Source organism: Panthera tigris, chromosome D1, assembly GCF_018350195.1.
Source record: "Panthera tigris isolate Pti1 chromosome D1, P.tigris_Pti1_mat1.1, whole genome shotgun sequence".
Taxonomy (NCBI): domain Eukaryota; kingdom Metazoa; phylum Chordata; class Mammalia; order Carnivora; family Felidae; genus Panthera; species Panthera tigris.
In genome coordinates this window covers 23,349,902-23,371,570 of record NC_056669.1, presented here as the reverse complement: position 1 = coordinate 23,371,570, position 21,669 = coordinate 23,349,902, and the positions used below count along the sequence as shown (strand labels likewise).

General features: G+C 49.4%; 1 protein-coding gene across 3 annotated transcripts in view; it reads left to right on the top strand.

Annotated features, from left to right (window-relative positions):
- KIRREL3 (kirre like nephrin family adhesion molecule 3) overlaps nt 1-21,669 on the top strand; it is a 546,659-nt gene that overhangs the window by 419,429 nt on the left and 105,561 nt on the right. For all 3 annotated transcript variants that reach the window (XM_042959077.1, XM_042959076.1, XM_042959078.1), the window contains exon 2: nt 1,672-1,749. In XM_042959077.1, the coding sequence (XP_042815011.1) occupies nt 1,672-1,749 (78 nt within the window). The remainder of the gene's footprint in view (nt 1-1,671; nt 1,750-21,669) is intronic.

Below are 21,669 nucleotides of genomic sequence, written 5' to 3'. Positions count from 1 at the left end.
GTGCCTTCAGAAGAGCGTGCTCGTGGAGGGGACGGAAGAGAAGTGAGCGCCTTTGGAAAAGGCACGCTCAGATCTGCTTCTCTGCTCTTTACTGATAGTTAATAAACCCCTTTAGAGAATCAAGAGATCAAAGCTAGTAACCTCCCTGGGCCGTGGCATTCTGCCACCGAACGCCATGCTTTGTTTTTCTCTAGGGCAAGAGCCCCTAAGCTTGACTTATCTGTCTCTCATGGACCCTTTCATCCTGCAACCCATGGAGGGTAGACCTGGGTGACAAGAGGTGGATGGAGAGGTAGGGAGGAGAAATGAGCCCATCCTGTCTAAGTTCTAACAGCCTAGATGTTAACCTCCAGGGCTCAGAGAAACACCCAGTGTCCCAAGAGAAGTTGCTCTAATGCAGCACTCACTGGGACCCACCTTCCCTGAGACACGAATGGAGGGAACCCCTGGGTGCCCAGAAAGCCTGGCAAGCCCTGGGAGGGGGGTGCAGTCACATTCCCTCTTCCAGAAATCATACCCCTTGTCCATTCGCCAAGTTTGTGGCAGCTGTCACATTTGTATGAGTTCCAAGCAAAGAAGTGGGGCAGGGGCTCTAAAATAATCCTGGGAAGTCATTTGACATCTTTGAACTTCGGGTTTCCCATCTGCATAGTATGAATAGCAGTAACCTATCTGCTCACCTCATGGGGTGCTGTGGGGGATCAGAAGAGGAATTTGGTGTAGAATTGCTTCAAAGCCCATAAAGTGCTTAAGACAGATCAGAATTAGAGGATAAAAACCAGAGGGGAAATCTCGTTCTCTTGTGAGGCAGATGTACTCTAGTCCAACGCCCACACACGGTGGGCACCCATTTACCAAATGCCATGAAAAACAAAAACAAAAACAAAAACAAAACCTCTTGCATTTGCTACCTAGAATCATTGTCCTGCCTTATTTTTTCTGTTGTGTCAAAGTCTCGTGGGACCAGAATCTGTGTCTTGTGTCTCTTAGCCATTCCAATCCCTGTGCTCCACACTTGAGTCCACACCTCATAAGTGCTTGAGGACGGCACTGCCTTGTGCCGGAATATAGGAATGTATGGGAATCCCCAGACCCAGAAACTCACTCTCTCCCAAAAGGTAGACTCCTCTAACCCTACCTCCACCCCCACGTCTTCCCCCAAATTCACCCAACCGCTTCATCATTCTTCTGAATCACCCCCTGTGTCTGGTTGCCTTGCTCCATCCCGGACACCACTAGCTGGACTCTGCCTCTTTTTTTGGCAGGCCTGATCACAACCACAGCGTGATCTGGGTATAGGCCCCCAGCCTGTATAGAGAGCCTCATTAACCTGTGAGTAGTGGTTACGAGCGTGGACTCTGGAGCCATACCGCCTAGATTCAGACTCCTGGTTTTGCCACCAGCTGGCTCTTGCATTTAAGACTGCCTACTCAATACATCTGTAAACAGGGATGTTATAAAATGGAGATAATGGTACGCACCTCACAGAGTTATCGTGCAGATCAAATGAGGAGTTATTGGCTTAGAATGATGCCTGGACCATAGCAAGTGCTACATAAATGTTAAATAAGTAGCCCTGTTTATAAAGGCAGCAGCTTCATAGCCCCTGTAAAGGGGCCTTCAATGACACCTGATCCATTCTAAGCTCACTCACCTGTGCTTTTCTTCCAGAGCTGGGCCTCCAGAAGAGAGGATGCTGTCTGGTGCTGGGCTACATGGCCAAGGACAAGTTTCGGAGAATGAATGAAGGTCAGTGAGAACCTGCCCACACTCTTGGGGGTAAGGTGGAGGGTGAAATCCTCCCTGCAGCTGCCCTGCTGCTATGGTAGCAGGAAGAAGAACCTGGGACAGTGGGCAGAGCGGTTGGATTTCCATGAAGCTATTTATATAGTAATGTGGGGAAGAGTAGCTAATGCCTAAAACACAGCATGCTGATTGGTAAGCACGTTTCCTTCTGCTATCTTCCCTACTCCCTTTGTGCCCTCTACTTGTCTTCCTCTCTCCTTCCTACCTTTGTTCCCCAACCACTCACCCAGCACAATTAAATCTGCTTCTATTATCTTTTTTAATCCAGACCTCTCTACCTTTCTCTTCAATCATTCACATTTTTTGAGTGCCTATTGAATAAACAGCACCTTACAGGGCACTTGGGAAAATAGTAAAGAATAAGGCAGAGCTTTTATTTTCATAGAACTTACAATTGGAAATCTGCTGTCTTTTCCAACTCCACTGGCCCTATCTCTCCCTCTTACTCATGGGCTGTTCTGCCTTCCTTTTGCTCTGGGTCTTTCCTCTGAGGCTTCACTGGGTCACAGAAGGCTCTAGGAAGGTATTGACATTGATGTGGAGGCTGGGAAGTAAAAGGGGGGCTGTCACTTGTGGGCCTGCTATAATAAAGAGCCAATCCCCTCATCCCCAGCCATCTGTCTCCGTGCAGCTAATAACCCTCTCCATCAGATGCCACAGACTGTTTGTCAGGATTCAAAAGTAGATAAACAATGGCTGGGGATGCCATTTATTCATTAAAGTCAGACAAATGAAGCCTTGGCTCCCCACCAGCCAGCTTGCCATGAGCTGGGCCCCTCCCCTCCCAAGGCCCAGAGCCCCTGGAGCCTCATTCCCATCCCAGGCATGGAGGAGGCAGCTCACCTGTGCCATCTCTACCCCCAAAGTTATACCAAACTTCTGAGGCCCTCTTCCCATGCTCCTTTGCTGGCTCTTCTCCCAGCCCACGGTCCGTGACACCCACACCACCATGGTCTCCCCAGTCCTGATACCTTGCCAGCTGTAGGTTTGTTACCAGCACCCATCACGGTGACAATTTGACAAGAGTTAGGCCAGCACAACTGAGTACAAGGAGAATCCCCTCCTGCGTTGTGCAGCCTGTGTAAGAAGGCAGCAGCATCAAGAAGGCACTTGTCGTTTGTAGGAGCCCCATGGCTGAGCATAGCCAGGGTTAGGGGCTGCATTGTCCGCATCCTGCCAGGTGGTCTTCCTCCCTGATTTGTCTCTCGCTCAGCCCACCTCCTCCCTCCCCAATACCACCTTTGTGAGAGTGCTAGCCAGTAACTTCTAATTTGTGGGAATTGACAGGGTGCCTCTGTCCGTAGTGCTGAATAGACACATTCTCTTGCTGGCAATGCTCATTAGAGAAGCTGAAAATGAGGTTCGCAGGGATTGGGGAAGCCAGAAAGTCAAGAGCTAGGCTGGATTAGAAACCTCAAGTTCCAAGTGTTTGACCCCAGCAGAAGGATAGTGACTCCAGATCCTGGGGCCTAAAAATAATCATGCCACAAGGCTGATGAACACCCCCTACAACCTTTCATCAGTGGCTAAGGGAGGGGTATATTCGTCAGCCCAGGCTGCCGTAACAATATACTGCAGACTAGATGGCTTTAACCACAGAAACTTATTTCTTCACAGTTCTGGAGGCTGAAAGTCCAAGATCAAGGTGGCAGCAGGGGGAGGTTCTGGTGAGAGCTCTCTGGCTGGCTTGCAGATGGCCACTTCTCACTGTACCCTCACTGGGGCACAGAGAGAGAGAGAGAGAACTGGATCTCTGGTATAAGAACACCAATCCTGTCCGATCAGGGCTCCACCCTTATGACTTGCTTAACCTTAATTATTTTTGTAAAGACCCTATCTCCAAATATATGGTCACATTGGAGGTTAGGGGCTTTAACACAGAAATGGCAGGGGGAACACACAATTCATTATGTAGCAAAGGTTCTGAATGCATCTGCCATAGCAGAAAGGTATAATGATAATACTCTGAACCAGGGATTTAAAAAATGGTAGGATGGAACTGGAGAGTGTGATGCTAAGTGAAATAAGTCATACAGAGAAAGACAGATACCATATGTTTTCACTCTTATGTGGATCCTGAGAAACTTAACAGAAGACCATGGGAGAGGGGAAGGAAAAAAAAAAAAGTTAGAGAGGGAGAGAGCCAGACCATAAGAGACTCTTAAAAACAGAATAAACTGAGGGTTGATGGGGGGTGGGAGGGAGGGGTGGGTGAGTGATGGGCACTGAGGAGGGCATCTGTTGGGATGAGCACTGGGTGTTGTATGGAAACCAATTTGACAATAAATTTCATATTAAAAAAATAAAAATAAAAAATGGTAGAAAAAAATTTAATATTAAGTAGACATTAGATACTGTTTAATTAAAAAGGGAAGGAAGGGATTCAGACGGGGGACTACAGGAGGACTTGGAACCAAGACTAGGATCTGATTATTTCCGAGGACAGTTAGTTTTGCTGTCTGCAAAAACTAAACTAAGATGGCATTTTTAAAAAATTTTTATGTTTCTTTATTTTGAGAGAAAAAGACAGGGCATGAGCAGGGGAGGGGCAGACAGAAAGGGAGAGAGAGAATCCCAAGCAGGCTCCGCACTGTCAGAGCAGAGCCTGATGCGGGGCTCGAACCCACAAACTTTGAGATCGTGACCTGAGTCAAAATCAAGAGTTGGACGCTTAACCAGCTGAGCCACCCAGGTGCCCTGAAGATGGCATTTTAAAGAGTTTTTTTTCTTGTCAAAATGGGAAGATACCAAAACAGTGCCTCTTCTCTCTGAGCCCCTTCTCCAAACACATGCAATCCACCCAAATGTGTTATGCTTTTTCCCCTGGCTGTGGTCGACTTGGTTAAGAATGAGCAATCCCAGGTACCTTACCCCTGCCAAAACCCTCCCCCTAGTGAAGATTAATTGGGAATAAAGCAAGTTATTCAGAAAGAGGGAGGGAATAGAGGCATTAGCCAATGGGTAACAGAGCAGCTAACTCCCTCCCCTGCCTCCCCCTTTGCCTGTCGTTCTCACCCCTCCCAACTTCCCCAACACAGACATTCGTGCACATACACACAGTCACACACACAGTAGCTGCTGCTGCTGCTGCTGGGTAAACAAGGAGACAAAGGGGTGGCAATCAAGCTAAGCCACCGCATATGATGAGTTCCACGTCTCAACAACAAATAGACCAGATGGGAGGAGGGTGAGACAGTGGGGAGATGCAGGCTATGGACGGGCTTTGGCTCTGGAGGGTGGGAGGCACGGAAGGAGAAGAGAAAGGAACTGCGGGGGAGGCGAAGGCTCCTCTGCTCCCCACTGCAGCTAGTCTTGCTACCCCAAGTGCCACATTATGCATGTTCTCCTCTGTCTCTAAAACGCGCATGCCCAAACTCCAGCACGTCTGCGGATAAGAAAAGGCATCAGCAAGCATGGGGAGCTGTTTTATGGTTTATAATTATCTTGTACCAATACTCAAAATAATTATAACTTCCATATATTAATAATTGAACTGGAATCGCAGCCATGACATAGATCAAGAAACAGAAATCGCTGTCCACACTGCACTATACACCTAGGTATAAATTGAACAATTGGTAAAATGGTAAAAAATAATTTTCTCCCAGATGCTGGAATTAGTGAGATATTGGAACAATTAGCTGCTTCTTCCATTAAAGATAAGGTGGTGATCATAATATTTCCAATTTAGAATAAATATAAAAGACCTACTTGTTCCGTATTAAAGCATATTTGTTCTGTTTTAGCAGTATCTAATAGGGTGTCTGTCACCGGAAGAGAAGTGGTCTCCTATTTCATCTGTCTCCTTGTTAATTTGGTATCTTTTTATCTCCTTCCTCTTCCCTCCCCCTACTCCTTGCTACAGTCTAAAAAAATAATAATAATAATAGCTTGAGAAGGAGCAAGAGAAAAAATAATGAATGAACAGGAGTTTTATAGATCTGGGGTTTATCATCAGCTAGAGTAATCGCAATTGGTCCTGTTAAACTACACAAAGCAATAAAACGAAAACACTATTCAAAGATCGTTTAAGGAGGCATGTGATAGTCAATGAGAGGTTTGCTCTATTTGGGAGCGCTTAATAGCTTCTCGGGTAGAATCTGCAGCATTTGGTGGGTAATGTGTTTGGGGGGGAGGGGTGTGTGTGTTCTTTCCTGTTTGGACTCAACACATCTGAGGCATCACATGGAGACACAAACAAAATTCAGTGAAGGGCAGACGAGAGAGGAGGAAATAAAGACAGATTAGGCGTAAGAACATCAGGTGTGTTTGACATAATTGTCTTCATGTGATTAAGTACATGGTGCTTTAAATAGGAACTGCTGGAAGGAGATCATTTATTTATTCATCAAAAGTTCATTGAACACCTACCATAAAAATAATACCAATTGGCATAATAAATGCCAGACACTGTTCTAAGCACTGGAGCTTTCACAGGAAATAAGACATCATCCCTGCCCTCAAGGAGCCCACAGTTCAAACACACAGGTACCTCCCCATGTTACTGTCACCTTCATAAAGAAATCCTTCCTGACTGCCTTACCTAAATTAGATGCCCCTCTTCCCCCACCATTATGCTCCATTGTGGCAACCGGCTTATTTATTTTGTGGCACTTACTCAAATTGGGGATTATTGATTAGGCTGTCTGTCCCATCTAAGAGTTAGGCAAAGATGTTCCTCGCCTACCCGTGGGCCTTTGCCCAGTGTCTCACACATAAGGAATAGTCCATCAATTTTAATGTAAGTAATTAATCAGTGCCCTGACTGACAACAGAGGGATACACGAAGTCATCCACAGGTGTAAGGTGGGTCTTGAGAAAGAGCCACCAGGCAGAGCAAATTGACATGGAGCTTTCCACAAAATGAGTGTCCTAAGTCTTACCTCTCAGCCCTCCTCCTATTCTGGTACAATAGCCCCTTACTGGAGGCCAGGGTCCAGGCAGGTCAGCCGAGGGGAGGCCCCCACAGGTGGTCTCCCTCCTCTCTGCACCAGCTCTCCATCCTCTCCCCATCTACTGCTGGGCCACATCCTCGGGGCATCTCTAGACAGATATGCCTACCAAATCTGCAAAGGGAACTGTTCCCACTGTTTCCTTATCCCACACCCCCACACACACACACACACACCCTGTATTCCCTTCCCTTTTCCTGGCTCTTCTCAAAACTGGCTCTCTCCAGTTTTCCTGGAGATCCCAGCCAGAACCACTCACCTTGTCAATGCACATTGCCTACCCAGGGTTGACACTATTCATAGGCAGGATAGAAAGCTTTCACATGGCATCTGCTGAGGGGCGCTGCCTGCCTCTTGAAAAGCTTGGTATTCCTCTGTGTTAGAACTTCAACAACCCTAGAGTTATAGGGCGACCACCAACTCAGGGAGGCCCAGGATCGTTGAGTGGCTTGCCTAGGCTCAATGGGAAGTTGCCGGAAGAGCCAGGACCACATTCCAGGTCTCCTGACATCCAGTCCAGTGCTCTTGGAATTCCAAAAGAGGAGGCTCAGGCCATGAACAGAAGGGAAGCCCCTAACGCTTTAACTTGGTTTGGTTTTCAGGGCAGCTGAAGATACAGAGAAAGTGGGAGGGGCTGGGGGAAGGGGGGCAGAACACAGAAGTCTCCAGGTGGTGTGGGAGGAAATCAGGAAAGGCCTGGACTGAGACACGTAGACCAGGGAAGATCATTTCTAAGGAACCAGAAAATTCTTTTAGCCCCTAGGACTCTTGAGAAGGGGAAATGAGGAAGAGGATGTTTAATGGAGAAGAAAGGAGACAGCAAAATCCTGGCCTTCCTTCCTGCCAGTTTTCTGAGGCCAAGGTGCGCCTGCGCGGGAGGCCCTGCCTCCTCCCCACAGGCGCACCCTCTGCGGCGCACAGCTGGCGGGGCGGGGGTTTTCCAGGACTTTCCGCAGTGACCGATTGCTTCTCCCAGCTCAGTGAAGGGAAAGCAGAAATGCCTCCTAGCGCTGTCGTTTTCATCTTTCTAGGAAGAAACAAATGCAAGTGATTAGCAAAGGCAGCTTCTGTTCACTGGAGACCTCTGGGCCCCTGGGGAGGGGCTCGAACCCCCGGGAAGGAGAAAGCCGGTACCACAAATGGAGGCCCCCTACAGGCTCATGCATGCCCTGCAGCTCCTGGGCTGCGCCGTCCTCCTAGTCCAGACTCAACGTAAACACACCTCCACCACGATGCCCTCTGCCCGTCCTCACCTCTCACCCATGCGCAGGGGTGGGAACTCCGGGAGGATGGGAGCCTAAGCGTCTTCAGCAGCTCTCTGAACTATCTGTGCCGGCATGGAGTCTATCCTTTCTTTCCGCACCCCTGTTCCCCAGTCCACAGAAATTTGCCTAAAATGCCCCCTGTTTCCTGTCTCTCCCTTAACAGAGTTGGTAAGAAAAAGAAGTGCCCCCATCAGTGTAGTAGAAGGAGCACCTAAACATACGGAGCCAGCTGTGTGACCTTGGGCAAGTCCCTGAACAACCTTCTCCTGTATGAAAGTGAATAATGTTGGATATGATCATCTCTAAGCCTTTGAAATGCGATGATTCAAAAAAAATCTATCTTGGCTCCCAGCATGCTGCGCACACCCTATTCTCACCACTCACCCCCTAATTTTAAATGCTCTGGTCACCAAAGGAACCAGGACCAGGGTATTGACCGGCTGGCTTTGCTCAGCAGCCTCAGAAGGCAGACCTGTGTTTCTTTTTCCTGTCTGTTCTCTGAGAGTGAATTCAGGCCCATGTCAGCTGTCCCCTGGGTGGCAATGAGGCAGTCAAGCAGGCCTACAGGATAGTCTGCACTTTTTTTTCAGAGCAGAGGGGCAGCAGGACCCTGGCCCAGGGACCTGATCCAGTGGAGACCAGGTCTGATGACCTCTGAACCCCTGCCGCTCTGACTGGTGCAGCCACGGCAGGCTAGCTTATGCTGAGGCCCCACAACTTCCAGAAACTATTCTTTCACTGCCTGCAAGAGCCCCCAGGATGTTGGCTAATACTGTCATTTTGTTCGTTGGGGCTTTGGGGTGCATTTTTTCTTATTTCATTTTTCTTACTGATGTGTTTTCTTCCACTGGGGCTGCAAAGCTGGTTATTTGTATAACGTTCCTGTTTATTATTTATGGCAAGATGCAGATTTCCAGGGCACTTTATGATTGTTATTTAATTCACTTGGCATTTTGGAACAAGAGACCCGCCATTGCCGTTCTCCTTCCGTGACCTGATGGAGAATTCCAGAGACTTTTCTGGGTCCCATGCCTCCAGCCACCATTCCTACTGGGAAACCTGCTTATCTAAGGTGGTCCTTGGCCACAGACCCTGCCCAGCTCCTTTCTAAACTTCCTTTTCCTTGGGGCACCTGGGTGGCTTAGTCGGTTAAGCCTCCGACTTCAGCTCAGGTCATGATCTTGTGGTTTGTGGGTTGGAGCCCTACGTCAGGCTCTGTGCTGACAGCTTGGAGCCTGGAGCCTGCTTCAGGTTCTGTGTCTCCTTCTCGCTCTCTGCTCCTCTCTCTCTCTCTCTCTCAAAAATAAATAAATGTTAAAAAAAAATGTTCTTAACTTCCTTTTCCCTCAACCACATCCAGTTCTCAGCAAGACCTAGAAATGTCACCTCCCAAATGTCTCTTGAGTCCAACCACCTGTGTTCACCTCACGGCCACTGCCCTTGTCCCCATCACCACTGTTCCTCGCTGGACTACTGAAGCGCCCTCCCAGCAGATTCCTTGCACCCATCATGCCCCCGCCTTCCCCCTCAATTCATTTTCCACACTTCAGCCAGAGCAATATTTCAAAATGCAAATCTGATGTCACAGTCCTCTTGAAAACATGTGAATGGCTTTGCATTGCTTTTAGAAAAAATATCAAAATCTTCAGCATATTTTACAAGGCTATAAATGATCCAGTCCTCATCTTTGTCCCCTTAACACTGTACCCCAGACACATCAGCCTCTTTCAGCTCCTCAAACAGGAATGGCCCGTCTGCCACAGGGCCTTTGTCTCTACTGGTCCTTTTTAGCTCAGTCTGTACATATAAGTTCTTACTGCCATTATTTAACTAATACTTGTCTTCCGTACCCTTCCCTTAATCTGTAAGTTCCGTTGGGTCTCCACTACATCCCGGGACCCTAGCATAATGTTTGTACAGCGTAGACATTGAAAGAAGAGCGAGGGAAGTAACCTTCTCTGCCCCTGGTCGGTGGCTCCCAAGATGCTGGGACTGGGTGATCTGAGAATCAGGGACCCCTAGAAGAAACATTACAGATCACGTGAGGAAGAGGAAACTGAGACTAAGGAAAGTCATGTGACTTGCCCTGAGTATCTCAGCCTGCAAGCGATAGAGCCAAGACTTGAACCCAGGCTTCTGACCCTAGGTGGGGTCCTCCTGTCTCTTTACCATGCTAAGTCTTGGAAGCTGGGGAGTCACAGGGTTGGGTGGACCCATCAGGGAAGTCTGCCCACAAAATATGGGTTGAGGCTGTGTTTTGAAAGAGACGAGATGCAAAGAGAAAAGGAAGGGGAGTAGGTTCTTTAATGTGGACATGACACAGAGAGAATAGAGCCATCGCCCCCTGTGAGCCCAGCACTGTGCCTGGCTTAGGAACCTCAGAGAGGCTGGACACAGCCCCGTCCTCAGGAACTTTGCCCGCCCCTTGGGGGAGACCGCATATATTTCATACCAAGCTGCTACTGCGGTTGTTTTGTTTTCGTTTTTCCTTTCAGCGTTGTGGTTAGTATGCTTGATGGCTAAGCACTGTAGCTGGGGAGTCAGAAGAATCTAGATTCTAATCCCAGGCATCGTCAGAGCAGGTTTAGAACCGTATCATCCGAGGTGCTCAAGGCCAGAAGGGACCAAAGATCACCCAGTCCACACCCCCTTCTGATGGTCGGTATCCCCGCCAAGTACCAATGCACAGGAACACTTGTGAATGCTGTGGTGCTGTGCGCTCCCTTAGTCACCAGTGCCTCGCCCTGTGCTAGGTAGGCCCTCGGTGTGTAATGACACAGTTCCTGCCTCCAAGGATATCACAACATTTAACATACAATGGCACAATTGCTGTAACCAGCTATGCACAGGAGGAGATAAAGGGAATCCAGTCAAACTCTAGGCCAAGTGAGTTCTGCCCAGGAGCGCGCTCATACTTTTTGTGAGGCCATTGCAACCTCAGTTTGCATCCCTCCAGAGAGGGAAAACTTGCTGTCTACCAAGGCCATGGGCACCTCCTCGGCCAGGCTCTCACAAAGGGCTTCAACCCCTTCAACCCCCGAACATCTACAGTTTACCATCTAACTGCACTGATGGCCATGGAACCAAGTGACTTAGGTGACAGCCACTGGCAAAATCCTGGGGTCTCACCCTCTGCCCACTGTGTCTTGAGGGGGCTTCCTTCCTTCTCTCTGCCTCCCTTCCCTCCATCCTCAGTGAGCTCCAAAAGCTTCATCCCTGAATGCCAAGACCCTCCCTCCACCCCTCTCCCTAGGGTGAAAGAGTCTGAATAAATGAGCGTGCTTAATGGCCTGCGGTGCCATAAAGTTTTTAGAGCTGTGTGCTGGAATGAGCAGGTTCAGGCTGAGATGAATTATCCACGGCTCTTATCAAAGGAGAGTCAATAAAAACCTGAAGGAGCTTGCCCCATCTCCGTGGAGTGGCCATGTCACGTCCCTGGGTCCTGCGTTCTGGAAATAATAATCGGACGGACGCATTTTTCCCCCCTGTTCCATCTGCTTTCTTCCCTGTGCCTTTCCTTCTCAAATGTATTAGTTTCTATGGAAACTGTGTTGTTACTGGTATAGGAGGAGTTTAATGACATTCAGAAGTACCAAATCAAGTCCATTTATATAATGGTTTGAAATACACATAATGGCCTATGGAATATAGGACACGGCGACAGTTTCAGTAACTGCGTACAGAGTGTGGGATAAATAGAGCAATGTAATACTCCCCACCTCCAAGTCAAATGTGCCAGGAATAACCACTATTCTTCATACTAAAGAACAGCACTTCTCAACCATTATTCATGAACGAATCTCAAACACTATACCAAGCTGTTCTCCTCTCCCTGAGGAAGGACATTGGCTGGACGCTGGGGGACTCTGCACCCAGAGCTTTGACCGGAGCAGGTACAGAGGAGGGGGGAGTCTGACCTCAAGGAAGAGAGGAGGGGAGGAGCCATTCTGCAATGGGATCCTTGGGCCCCGCCCCCTGGCCTGCCCCCTGGACTACATTCTTCCCCCATCTATTCCTCTGGCTCGTTTCTGTCTGATTCAAAGAAGATTTATCAGGCACCTGCTGTGTGCCGAGTGCTGTGGGAGACATGGAGATGAATGACAGAGAGAGGATGCCTCATCTTAGCTCAGGTTCAGCCAGCAACAGGCCCTGAGCAAGGTTTTGCCTATAATGGTCCATCTGGGAGGTCCAGAGAGTGCCAGAAGGATGACAGGGAATCGACACGGGAAAGGGAGGGCATCCAACACAGGCGGTCTCATCAAGCCGGCTACTAGACTGGGTGGCTGGAGTCCACCCCCAGTGGGAATGCCAGAGAAGGGAGGTGGCATTGACACCTCAAATTTGGACCACCCAAAGAGTGAGGAATGGATCTGCCAGCTCCTGTCAGTAACTGGTTGTGACCTGTTGGGGTGGGTTTATAAATTCCCTGGCACTTCTGGCCTGCCCTCCGTGAGGCCGAGTGTCTTGTGGCTTAAGAGAGACCTCAGGTTGCCGATACTGGGGATTAGCAGTTAGCCTTCAGGCACTAAAGTGGTCAAGAGTCAGGAATACGGCGAGGGAGGCGGGCCACTGACACAGTTGGCTGCAGCTCTCGGAGAATTTTGAGTCCAGTGGGGAGACAGGCATATAATAAGATAGCAGAAGGCAGGGTGATGGGAGAGCTATGGAAGTATGTGGGCGATATGTTCTTAGAGCAGAGAGGTGAGGCAAGCCATTGGTTCTGATTTGAGTAATACTGGGGGACCCTGAGAAATCAAGAGAAGGGTGGGGAGCTAATCTACAAAGACACAGGGAGGCACTTACACTTACATCGTGTAATCCTCATCACATCACAAAGTAGGTATGTTATCTCCATTTTGAGCATAAACAGAGGCTCAGAAAGATTAAGTCATCTACCCAAAGGCATCCAGCTATTACCTGGTGAAGCTAAGACTCAGACCCTGGTCTTCTTATCTCCGCTCTGCCTCAGGTAGCTTTGTGTATTTGGGAGATGAGGGTGGGGTGACTCCCTCCATCACCATGACCGAGCGCCTTCGTGGACCCGTGTAGACTTCTCCCTCATGGCCACTGACCACTGTCTCCCATATCTCCCCGCATTACGCTGCCCATGGAGACCCCCCATCAGCCATCAGGGCGCCCCTCCAACCCTGCCTCAGATATAGGCTGGACTGACTACACCTAACACTGAGTGAATTATCTGGAATTCACTGTCTTAGGGGTGTAGGAAGGAGGAGAGAAAGCATGGGGAGGGGGTACCTCAGTTATGGTGGCCCCACAAGCATGCTTTCCACCCTGTCCTCAGCCTCTCCTCTCCTAGCCCTGCTCTAAAGCCCATGCCTTCAGAAAGAGGAAGAGGGACCAGACATACACATTTCCCTGGATCAGTGTTTCCTAGCATGGTAATAGGTTTTCCATGAAAACCGGGCTCCATGGTTAAATAAGCGGGGGCGGGGCAGGGCGGGGCGGGGAGAAGCTGGGTCAGCCCCCACTAAACAGGTCCATCCTACAGAACGCATCAGAGATTTTAATATGCCAAAGGGCACAGGGAACCACTGAAAGGGGTATATGGTTCGCAGTGTTTGACTACAAAACTGTTTTCCTTAGAGCGTGTTTTAGGACTAAATGTTCCTTGGAATCCATTTTGGGAAATGATGGTTTAAGGCCCAGATCTGCCGCCAACTTGTGTGAGTTTTGTCAGATAGGCAAAACTCAAGCCTGCCTTGTGAGGACCAGAAAAATAGCACATTGTAAAGTACAATACAAATAAGATTGTGCTCCTATTTCTTTACATGAAACAAACACATTCAGTTTCCCAGAGAACATTTCATCACAAGTCAAACAGTAAACAAATAAATGTTTTTAAAAATAAGTTTGGTTCCTGACTAGGTGTGTGGCCTTGACCTTGATCTCTCTTGACCTAGGCTTTCTCATCTGCAAAATGGGCATACGCGTGATGCTCATACAGGTTCTTTGAGAAAGCATAAATCACCACAAGATGCAAGGCATTACTACGAGTGTTCCAGGCTAAAACCCTCAATTCAGTCCCATTTTGCTGAGATCAAAACAGGGAGTGTGCGGGGGGAGGGAGCTGGCTAGTGGGAGAAATAACAATGGCAATAATTTTCATCCATATTTATGATGTTAGGAGCCTTGTATGAGCATGTCGCTGAGGGGAGAAAATGAATATTTCATGAGTAAACACTAAATGTAGTATTAAGATAAAATGGACGGAAAGGCCCCAACTTAACCTCTGCAACCAGGTTCAACTGGGGAGGTCAGTGCAGGCCGTGTGACTGGGCTCCAGGGAGCAGGGCAGTTGGTCAGGAGGAAAGAGCTCAGTCTCTCAGCATAGATGGGGAGCTGTCCCCCGTGACTGGCAGAGATAATCCTGCTCTGGGATGCAGAAGAGCCAATGCCCACACATGTACCAGCTGAGTAGCCTTGAACAAGTTACCATAACCATTCTCCTCCAGGTTCACACTATAAAATGGGGATGATAAGATCAGCCTTGCGTGTCTGTGAGGTCTCAATCCAAGCCCAGCTGTTTGGAAGAGGGCTTTATAATGCACACAGGTGGGAAGTGTTACTATTCATTTATTCACTCGGCAGACATTTATTGAACACCTACTATGCGCCACTCACCGCCACGGCCACTTACTTATCATTTGCTGTGTGCCATACACCGTGTTCATCATTTTATACACATCACCTCACTTACCGTCACAGCCGTCTGAGAGGTATCTGTTACTGCTCCCATTTTCCACATAAGGAAACGAAACTCTGGAAGGATAAATAACTTGCCCAAAGCTGGATAGCTAGTCAATGGCAGAGTCCAGAGCTGTATGAAGCCAAAGCCCTTTATTCGACATTAAATGGCCCGTCCTTGTCCATACTGCTTCTGCAGAGTCAGTGAGGCGCCCTGCCTCCACCTCCGGCCAGCTCTTCCCTGTTCTGCCCATGCTTTGTGCTTCTTATGGCCAGTGCTGCTTCCTCACCCAAAGGGGAAAGCCTCGCGGTGCCCTCTTTTGGCTCCCCAGGATACCCTCCCTTTGTTTTCTGTCCCCACTCTCTTCTCCCAGCCTCTGTCTGATGGTCTGTCCTCTATAGTACAGTCACCCTGGGGTGTTCATTTCCATCCCCATCCAATAGGACTTTAGCCTCTCAAGCCCCTGGACAGCCTGTGTGTCTTATCTGGGCGACCCATTGGGTGGTGTGAACATGAAACACCTCCTACCCGTGAAACACCCTTAGAAGATGGAGGAAAGACATCAGATGGGGCAGTGCCGGGATTAAACCTAGCCAGATCTTCCCTGGCCCTCTCTGCCCACCGCACAGCACGAGGACACAACCATCTCTGCAAATCTCCTCCCTCCGGGGCAGTTCCATGTTATCTTGCCTCATTCTTTCTCCAGAGATGAAGAGATTGTTTTAAACCTGCCGCCCCACCCGCTCTGCTCCTGGCTTCCAACGCCATTAAGTTTCATTATAACAAATAAACACCACAATGACATTTATAAGTTACCACTGAGCACAGAAGCACAAATATGAAGCAGATAAACTGCATTTGATCCAAATAATTACTGCAGGCAATATCGGGCTTAGTCTGAGCTGGCAGCCGGGTACCGAGTAATTTATTAGATTGCGTAAGGCAATGTTGCACGTTGAGTTTTTCATTATTGCGTCTCTTCCCCTCTCCGTGGTCTAAATAGGTTAGGGGAGTTTAGACAGTGCATGGCCAAACAAAGACAGACTTTGCTCAAGCAGATTAAGGCTGGGAATTCCAGCCAAGTGTCCGGGTATGGCTGCTTCCCAACCAACGTGGCACTTGAGAGAGAAGAGAGGGTTTAGGATTATCGTGATAGTGCCAGCCAAGGGCAGTTCCCCGTATGTACTCCCTACCCACTGGCCCAGATACAAAAAGAGGCCCCACGAGGGAATAAATGGAAGGATGGATGGAGCCCCCAGGACACCAAGCCTAGGTTCCTGCTGGGTTCCTTTGTGCTCAGCCAAAGACCCTCTCTACCAAAAGGCCCTCCGTAGCTCTGGGCAGCCTCAGACCCCAGTCCCAGACCTCTCCTGCAATAAATAAAGGGAAGGAAGCAGTCTGCCAGCCAACTCTGCAAAACAAAGCAATGAGAGCTGGCTACCGGCAGCCACCTCCCTGCCAAACCCAAACTCATAAAGTTTGATTCAAGGGGTTACAATGCCTCCTATTCAGAGTCCCTCCTGCCCCATTCCCCCAGCCTTAGTAAATTACCCAATAAGCAGCAAGGACCTGTAGTTATTGTGTAGTTAAATGGTATTTGCCCAGTAAATCCTGAGCAGAGTACTAACGGTGATATACAGTAACTAATTACGGACATGAATTCTCTCCCCAAGACGCCAAGTGTTACCAAATATTGTTGCATTTAGGGGAAGAGGCTTGAGAGCGCCTCTGTTCCCTCTAGCGCAGCCGGGAGTAACTCTTCTATTAGAGGAGCTGCTGCACTCCTGGCTGGAAAATAGGGATGTCCTGGGGGCAGGCGGGAATGGGGCCTGGGAAAAAACTCCCATTCGCTGCCCCTGATCCCATGCCCCAGCAGAAGGGCCTCTCCGGGCAGCAGCTGGTCCTCCTTGGGCGGTCTCAGAACAGATAAGAGGCTCAGCACTACGGTGTCGCAAAGGCCAGAGCCCCCAGCCGTGCAGGGAATGGAAGTCATTATTCACCCAGCCCAGGACTCAGCAAGAAAGCTAGTGTAGGGGGTGGGCCTCTGCAAAAAAGCTTCTGAATGGGGATGCAGCAGGGTAGGATCAAAAATGCCCGTGCCTCTGCCTAGCTGTGGACGACTCTTGCCCTGAATTATTGCTCGTGGACCTGATCTCAGCCCCAGGGGTGCCCGGGAGTATCAGAGGTTTCTCTGGCTGATTGTGGTCTGCAGGTGGGGCAAAGCCTGTGCCCGAGGCAAGAAGCAGATGTCCTGTCAGGTTCTGTCTGTTTTTGGAGCACAGCTGGGGGCAGCTGGAGGACAGAGTACAGTCAGTCTCTGCTTTCTGAAGAGGAAACTAACTACACAGCTCAAGCGCTCTCTGTGCTTACGGGGAACTATCGAGTAAACAAAGGCCCAGAGCCGGCTCCAGCACAAGCTGTGACCTTGGACAGGTTACTTAACCTGTCTGAGCTTCTGTTTCCTAATCCATACAATAGAAGAGATTCTCCCTATCTCTGAGGACTGTGGATGTGAAAACGGCCAGGCTGGAGCTGGGGTTACCCCTCCAAGGAGCCGGTTCCATCCTTCTGGCCACCAGCTCATCTTCTGAGATGGGCTCAGAGACCCAGACTAAGCCTGCTAGGCACTAAGCAGAGCCCTCAGCCCAGCCTGGGTGCCCCCAGCAGTGTGCACAGACTCTGTCCCTCCTCTCAAGGTGATCACAGCACAAAACCTCTCCTTGACCAGCATTTCCATTGAAACAATCAAAGACTGGCGCAATCGTTGCACATTTGTTTTGTTTCGCGTGTTGTTTGCGGACACATTTTCAGGGTTGAAACAAATGATCCGAGCCCTTGCCAGGGTCACAGTTAGGTGGTGACTGAAGAGGCCGAGTGAGATGGACACAGGCTGGGTTGGGAGGCATACACTTGCTGTGGAACATGGGGCCAGCCGTGCTGTGAGCCTTGGCATTCAAGTCTCTCCATCAGGATGGAGGGACGGACATTGGAACCTTCTCCACAGGAGGTCATGAGGGCAGATTGAGTAAAATCACACATGTGAAGTTCTTTATGAAGTAGAAAGTATACACAAGGGTTAGCCGTGGTTAATATCCCAAACCAACCAGAAGAGGACACCCAGAATCCCAGAGCAGCGAGAACAAGAATGACTTTTTTAATTAGGACACATATAGAGTCAGCTCTCAATTATCTGTTGGCAAATTGTCCCCACTCCTGGCAAATGCTATCACCAAGATTGCTCAACGAAGTCCTCTGTTAACATTTCACAGCTTCTTATTTTGCTCTTATTTGCATGAGTCCCAAAGGGAATGAAAGTCCTTTAAAGGCAAAATCAGTTAATATCCCCACCCCCTTCTAGGGAAGGTGTTGAGCCCTAAACACAGCGACCCGGGGGAGGATGGAGTATGGCCGGACTCTAGCTGAGAGCCAGAACCAGAGGTGATGTTCTGCACCCAGCTGAGCAGGCGGTGGGAGGGAGCTCCGTCCCTGGGTTTTGTTTTGTTTTGTTGAGTATTAAAACTTCCCAGAACATCAAACACATCCATATTCAAACGTGAATACCAAAACGCATCCCAAAGTTGAAAATGAATGTTACTTAGGATTAATGTCCATCATTTTTGGAGTATTCACACCCTTGGTCCTCTCCATTAACGAAGATAATTAAGAGCTGATTGTATTTGGGCTCCAAGACAGGAGAAATTCAGGACATTGCGATTTACTCCCTGTTGGGAATGACACCGGAAGCCATGAGAAGATTTCTCTATAAACACCGGGTCCGAGTTGTGGTTGCCAATGCAAAGTGGCATAAAAGTAGCTCATCCTTAGGTAAGCATCCAACTCTTGATCTCGGGATCCTGAGTTCGAGCCCCACATTGGACTCCGGTACTGGCTGTGACGCCCGCTTTAAAAACAATGTAAAACGTAGCTCATACTTCCAAGACCAGACTGCATTATCCACACAGTGCACCCTGGCTTTTGTACCTGTCGGTGGCAGACAGCCATGTTGCACTACATGCGACACCTGGAGACCATCAGAACTGCACAGGACCTTCTGATTCCTTGAGCACGTCACAGAGGGACCTTGGGGTCCACTGCAAGGGAGCCAAGGGGCTGGACTCAGACCCCCCGCTTCACCCAGCCTGCCTCCACCCACTTCACACACGGACGCTCCATATGAGATCCCACTGCCAAAGGATACCATGCACTGAAAAAAAAAGTGTGAAAACCACTGGCTTCATCCAATGCCCTCACCGAGCCGTGAAGGAAACCCTGGTGCGCCCAGAGAGAAACAGCAGCCAGATCAAGGCAATACAATGACAGCCAAAACCAGAAAGAACCCCGTTCCCCGTTCGACCCTGCGCTGTTTGCATTGAACAGTGCCTCCCAAATATTCACCAAAACCTACCCGCGGCAGGATTACCCAGGAAGGGGGGCAAAATGCAGACTCCTTGGCCTAGCTCAGATCTGCTGTCCCTGCATTTCTGCCTTGGAACCCAGGAAACTGCATTTTCAGCAAATTCCCCAGGTGATTCTTAGGCATAGGAGACTTTTAGAACAATTTCCCACTGGCAAGGTCTATACCAGGATAAAATGGTTGTTTTAAGATGTTTGTTTAAAAAAAAAACAAGGGGGAAAAATGAGGTTTAAGGACACGGATCTTCCTCAAACAGACCAAGTGTCCTTGGGAGATTTGCTTTTACTTCCACGTGCTTCGGTTTTATTCTTCTTCAGCTGTGGGTCCTCCCCATTCAAAAATAAGACTTTGGATAAACCAGAACAAAGAGCCTTCCTTCCGGCTGAAAGGGAGGGACCTAATACATTGAGTCTAAATCCTACATTTTACACGTGGGGAGTCTTAGAGACGGGAAGTATCAGGCCCGAGGGCACACAGCTAAGAAGCAGCACAGGCAGCACCCGATGGTGCCTTCTGAGCCTGGGTGCTCACCAAGAGGACAGCTTTCCTGTGTCTTCACAGTATCTCTTCTAAAAGGGAACAGAGAGAGGTGCCTGGGTGGCTCAGTTGGTTAAGCGTAGACTCTTAATTTCAGCTCAGGTCATGACCTTACGGTTCATGAGTTCAAACCCCACATCGGCCTTTGCACTCAAAGCACAAAGCCTGCTTGGGACTCTCTCCCTCGCTCTCTGCCCCTCCCCTGCTCACTCTCTGTCTCTCAATAATAAGTAAACTTTAAAAATATTTTAAAAACATAGGGCACCTGGGTGGCTCAGTCGGTTGAGCGCCCGACTTCAGCTCAGGTCATGATCTCACAGTTCGTGAATTCGAGCCCCGCGTCAGGTTCTGTGCTGACAGCTCAGAGCCTGGAGCCTGCTTTGGATTCTGTGTGTGTGTGTGTGTGTGTGTGTGTGTGTGTCTGCTCCTCCCTACTCACACTCTATGTCTCTCTCTGTCTCTCAAAAATAAACGTTTTTTAAAATTTTTGAACAAATTAAAAAATAAAAGGCAACAGAGATGCTGGACACCTTGGGGTCAGTCAGTCCACAGCCCTGCCTCCCAGTAGTTCCCACACTGATATGCCCTAAGAGGGTAACCATACGAGCTCAGTCTGCCCAAGGCCCAAGGCCTACGCTTGCTTCCAAGCTAACGACCTAGCTCTGTCCTGCTCTTCAGCATCACCTCTTTTCTCTCATGCTGCTCCTCCCCTCCCCTAACAATGGTGTAGAGAGCACATACTCCTGAACACTTAAGTGCCTGAGGCTCAGAGAAAGAAAGGGGCTTAGCCTGGGCCCCATGATCAGCCTGCAGCAAGCCTGAGACAGCATCCAGGCCTCCAGCTTTCATGGGCTTCCTGGAGCGTCTCCCCTCTATAGTGTATACCCTCCCCCCACCGTCACCACCAAAGCCCACACAACTCTGCCCTTCCCATCTCGGTCAGACTCTGGGCTGACCGCAGGCAGGGATGGATGGGCTCCTTCACGGGTACCGATGCACCAGTATTTCCAGCAGCACTTATCAGCGTCTTCTTGGCATCCAGAACTTGGCTGAATGGATTGAGGATTATCTCTCCCTGCCACTAATGAGGACAGTGCAGGCTCTGGCCCGGGCCACGGGCTGATAATCAGTAGGCGAAGGATTTATAGTGACTTTGGAGTCACCCTGCCTCGGCCAGCCCCATTGCTCTTCATTAAAGACCCATGCTGTCCAGGACAACCTTGGCGGATTGTGCATCCTGACGAGAGGTGTGTGAGACCGGGAGAATCGCAGGCAAACCGGGCTGCCCCAGCTCAGACAAGGAGCGAGGGCAGGAAAGCGTGGCCTCCGAATTTCTGCCCCACATCCAGCTCTGGGAAGAGCAGTCTGACTGTCCTGTGCAAGCCCAAATAAAAATCCAGGCAGTTTCTGGAGCGTGTGTGATATTGGCAAGCTTCTCCTCACCCATGTGTCCAAATCAAGCTACTAGTGGCTGCAAATGATAATGTTGAGGGTGAAAGTGTTTTCAAGTCCCTCTCTCAGCAGAGAGGTCTAGAAGACACAATGGAGAGATGTCCCCCCGCCCCTTCCACCCCTGCCTTGTTCTTCCGGCTTCCCTGTTGGTATTTCCAGGGAATCCAAAGGAAGATAGGGTTGGGTGACCTCTTGCCATCCCGACAGGGCTCTAAACCTATGCAAAGCTGATAGGAGCTAACTGTACCACCCAAGCCAGCTGTGCCCAAGACACCCAGCCTGGAGTAACCGTGTCCCTCTTAGACAGCCACGTCAACATTCATAACTCTCTGTATCTGGAGATGAACTCCCAGGTCAACACCAAAAGGTGAGGACCCATTGTAGAACCGTGTCCCTACTGCCTGAACCATGTAAGTGCTCAGTAAGCGTTGAGTTATTCACACCAGCTTCTCCCGGACCCACGGACCCAATTATACCCAGGACACCTTCTCCTGATGATTCAGGGCCCTTCTCCATCAACATATTTACAGCTGAACT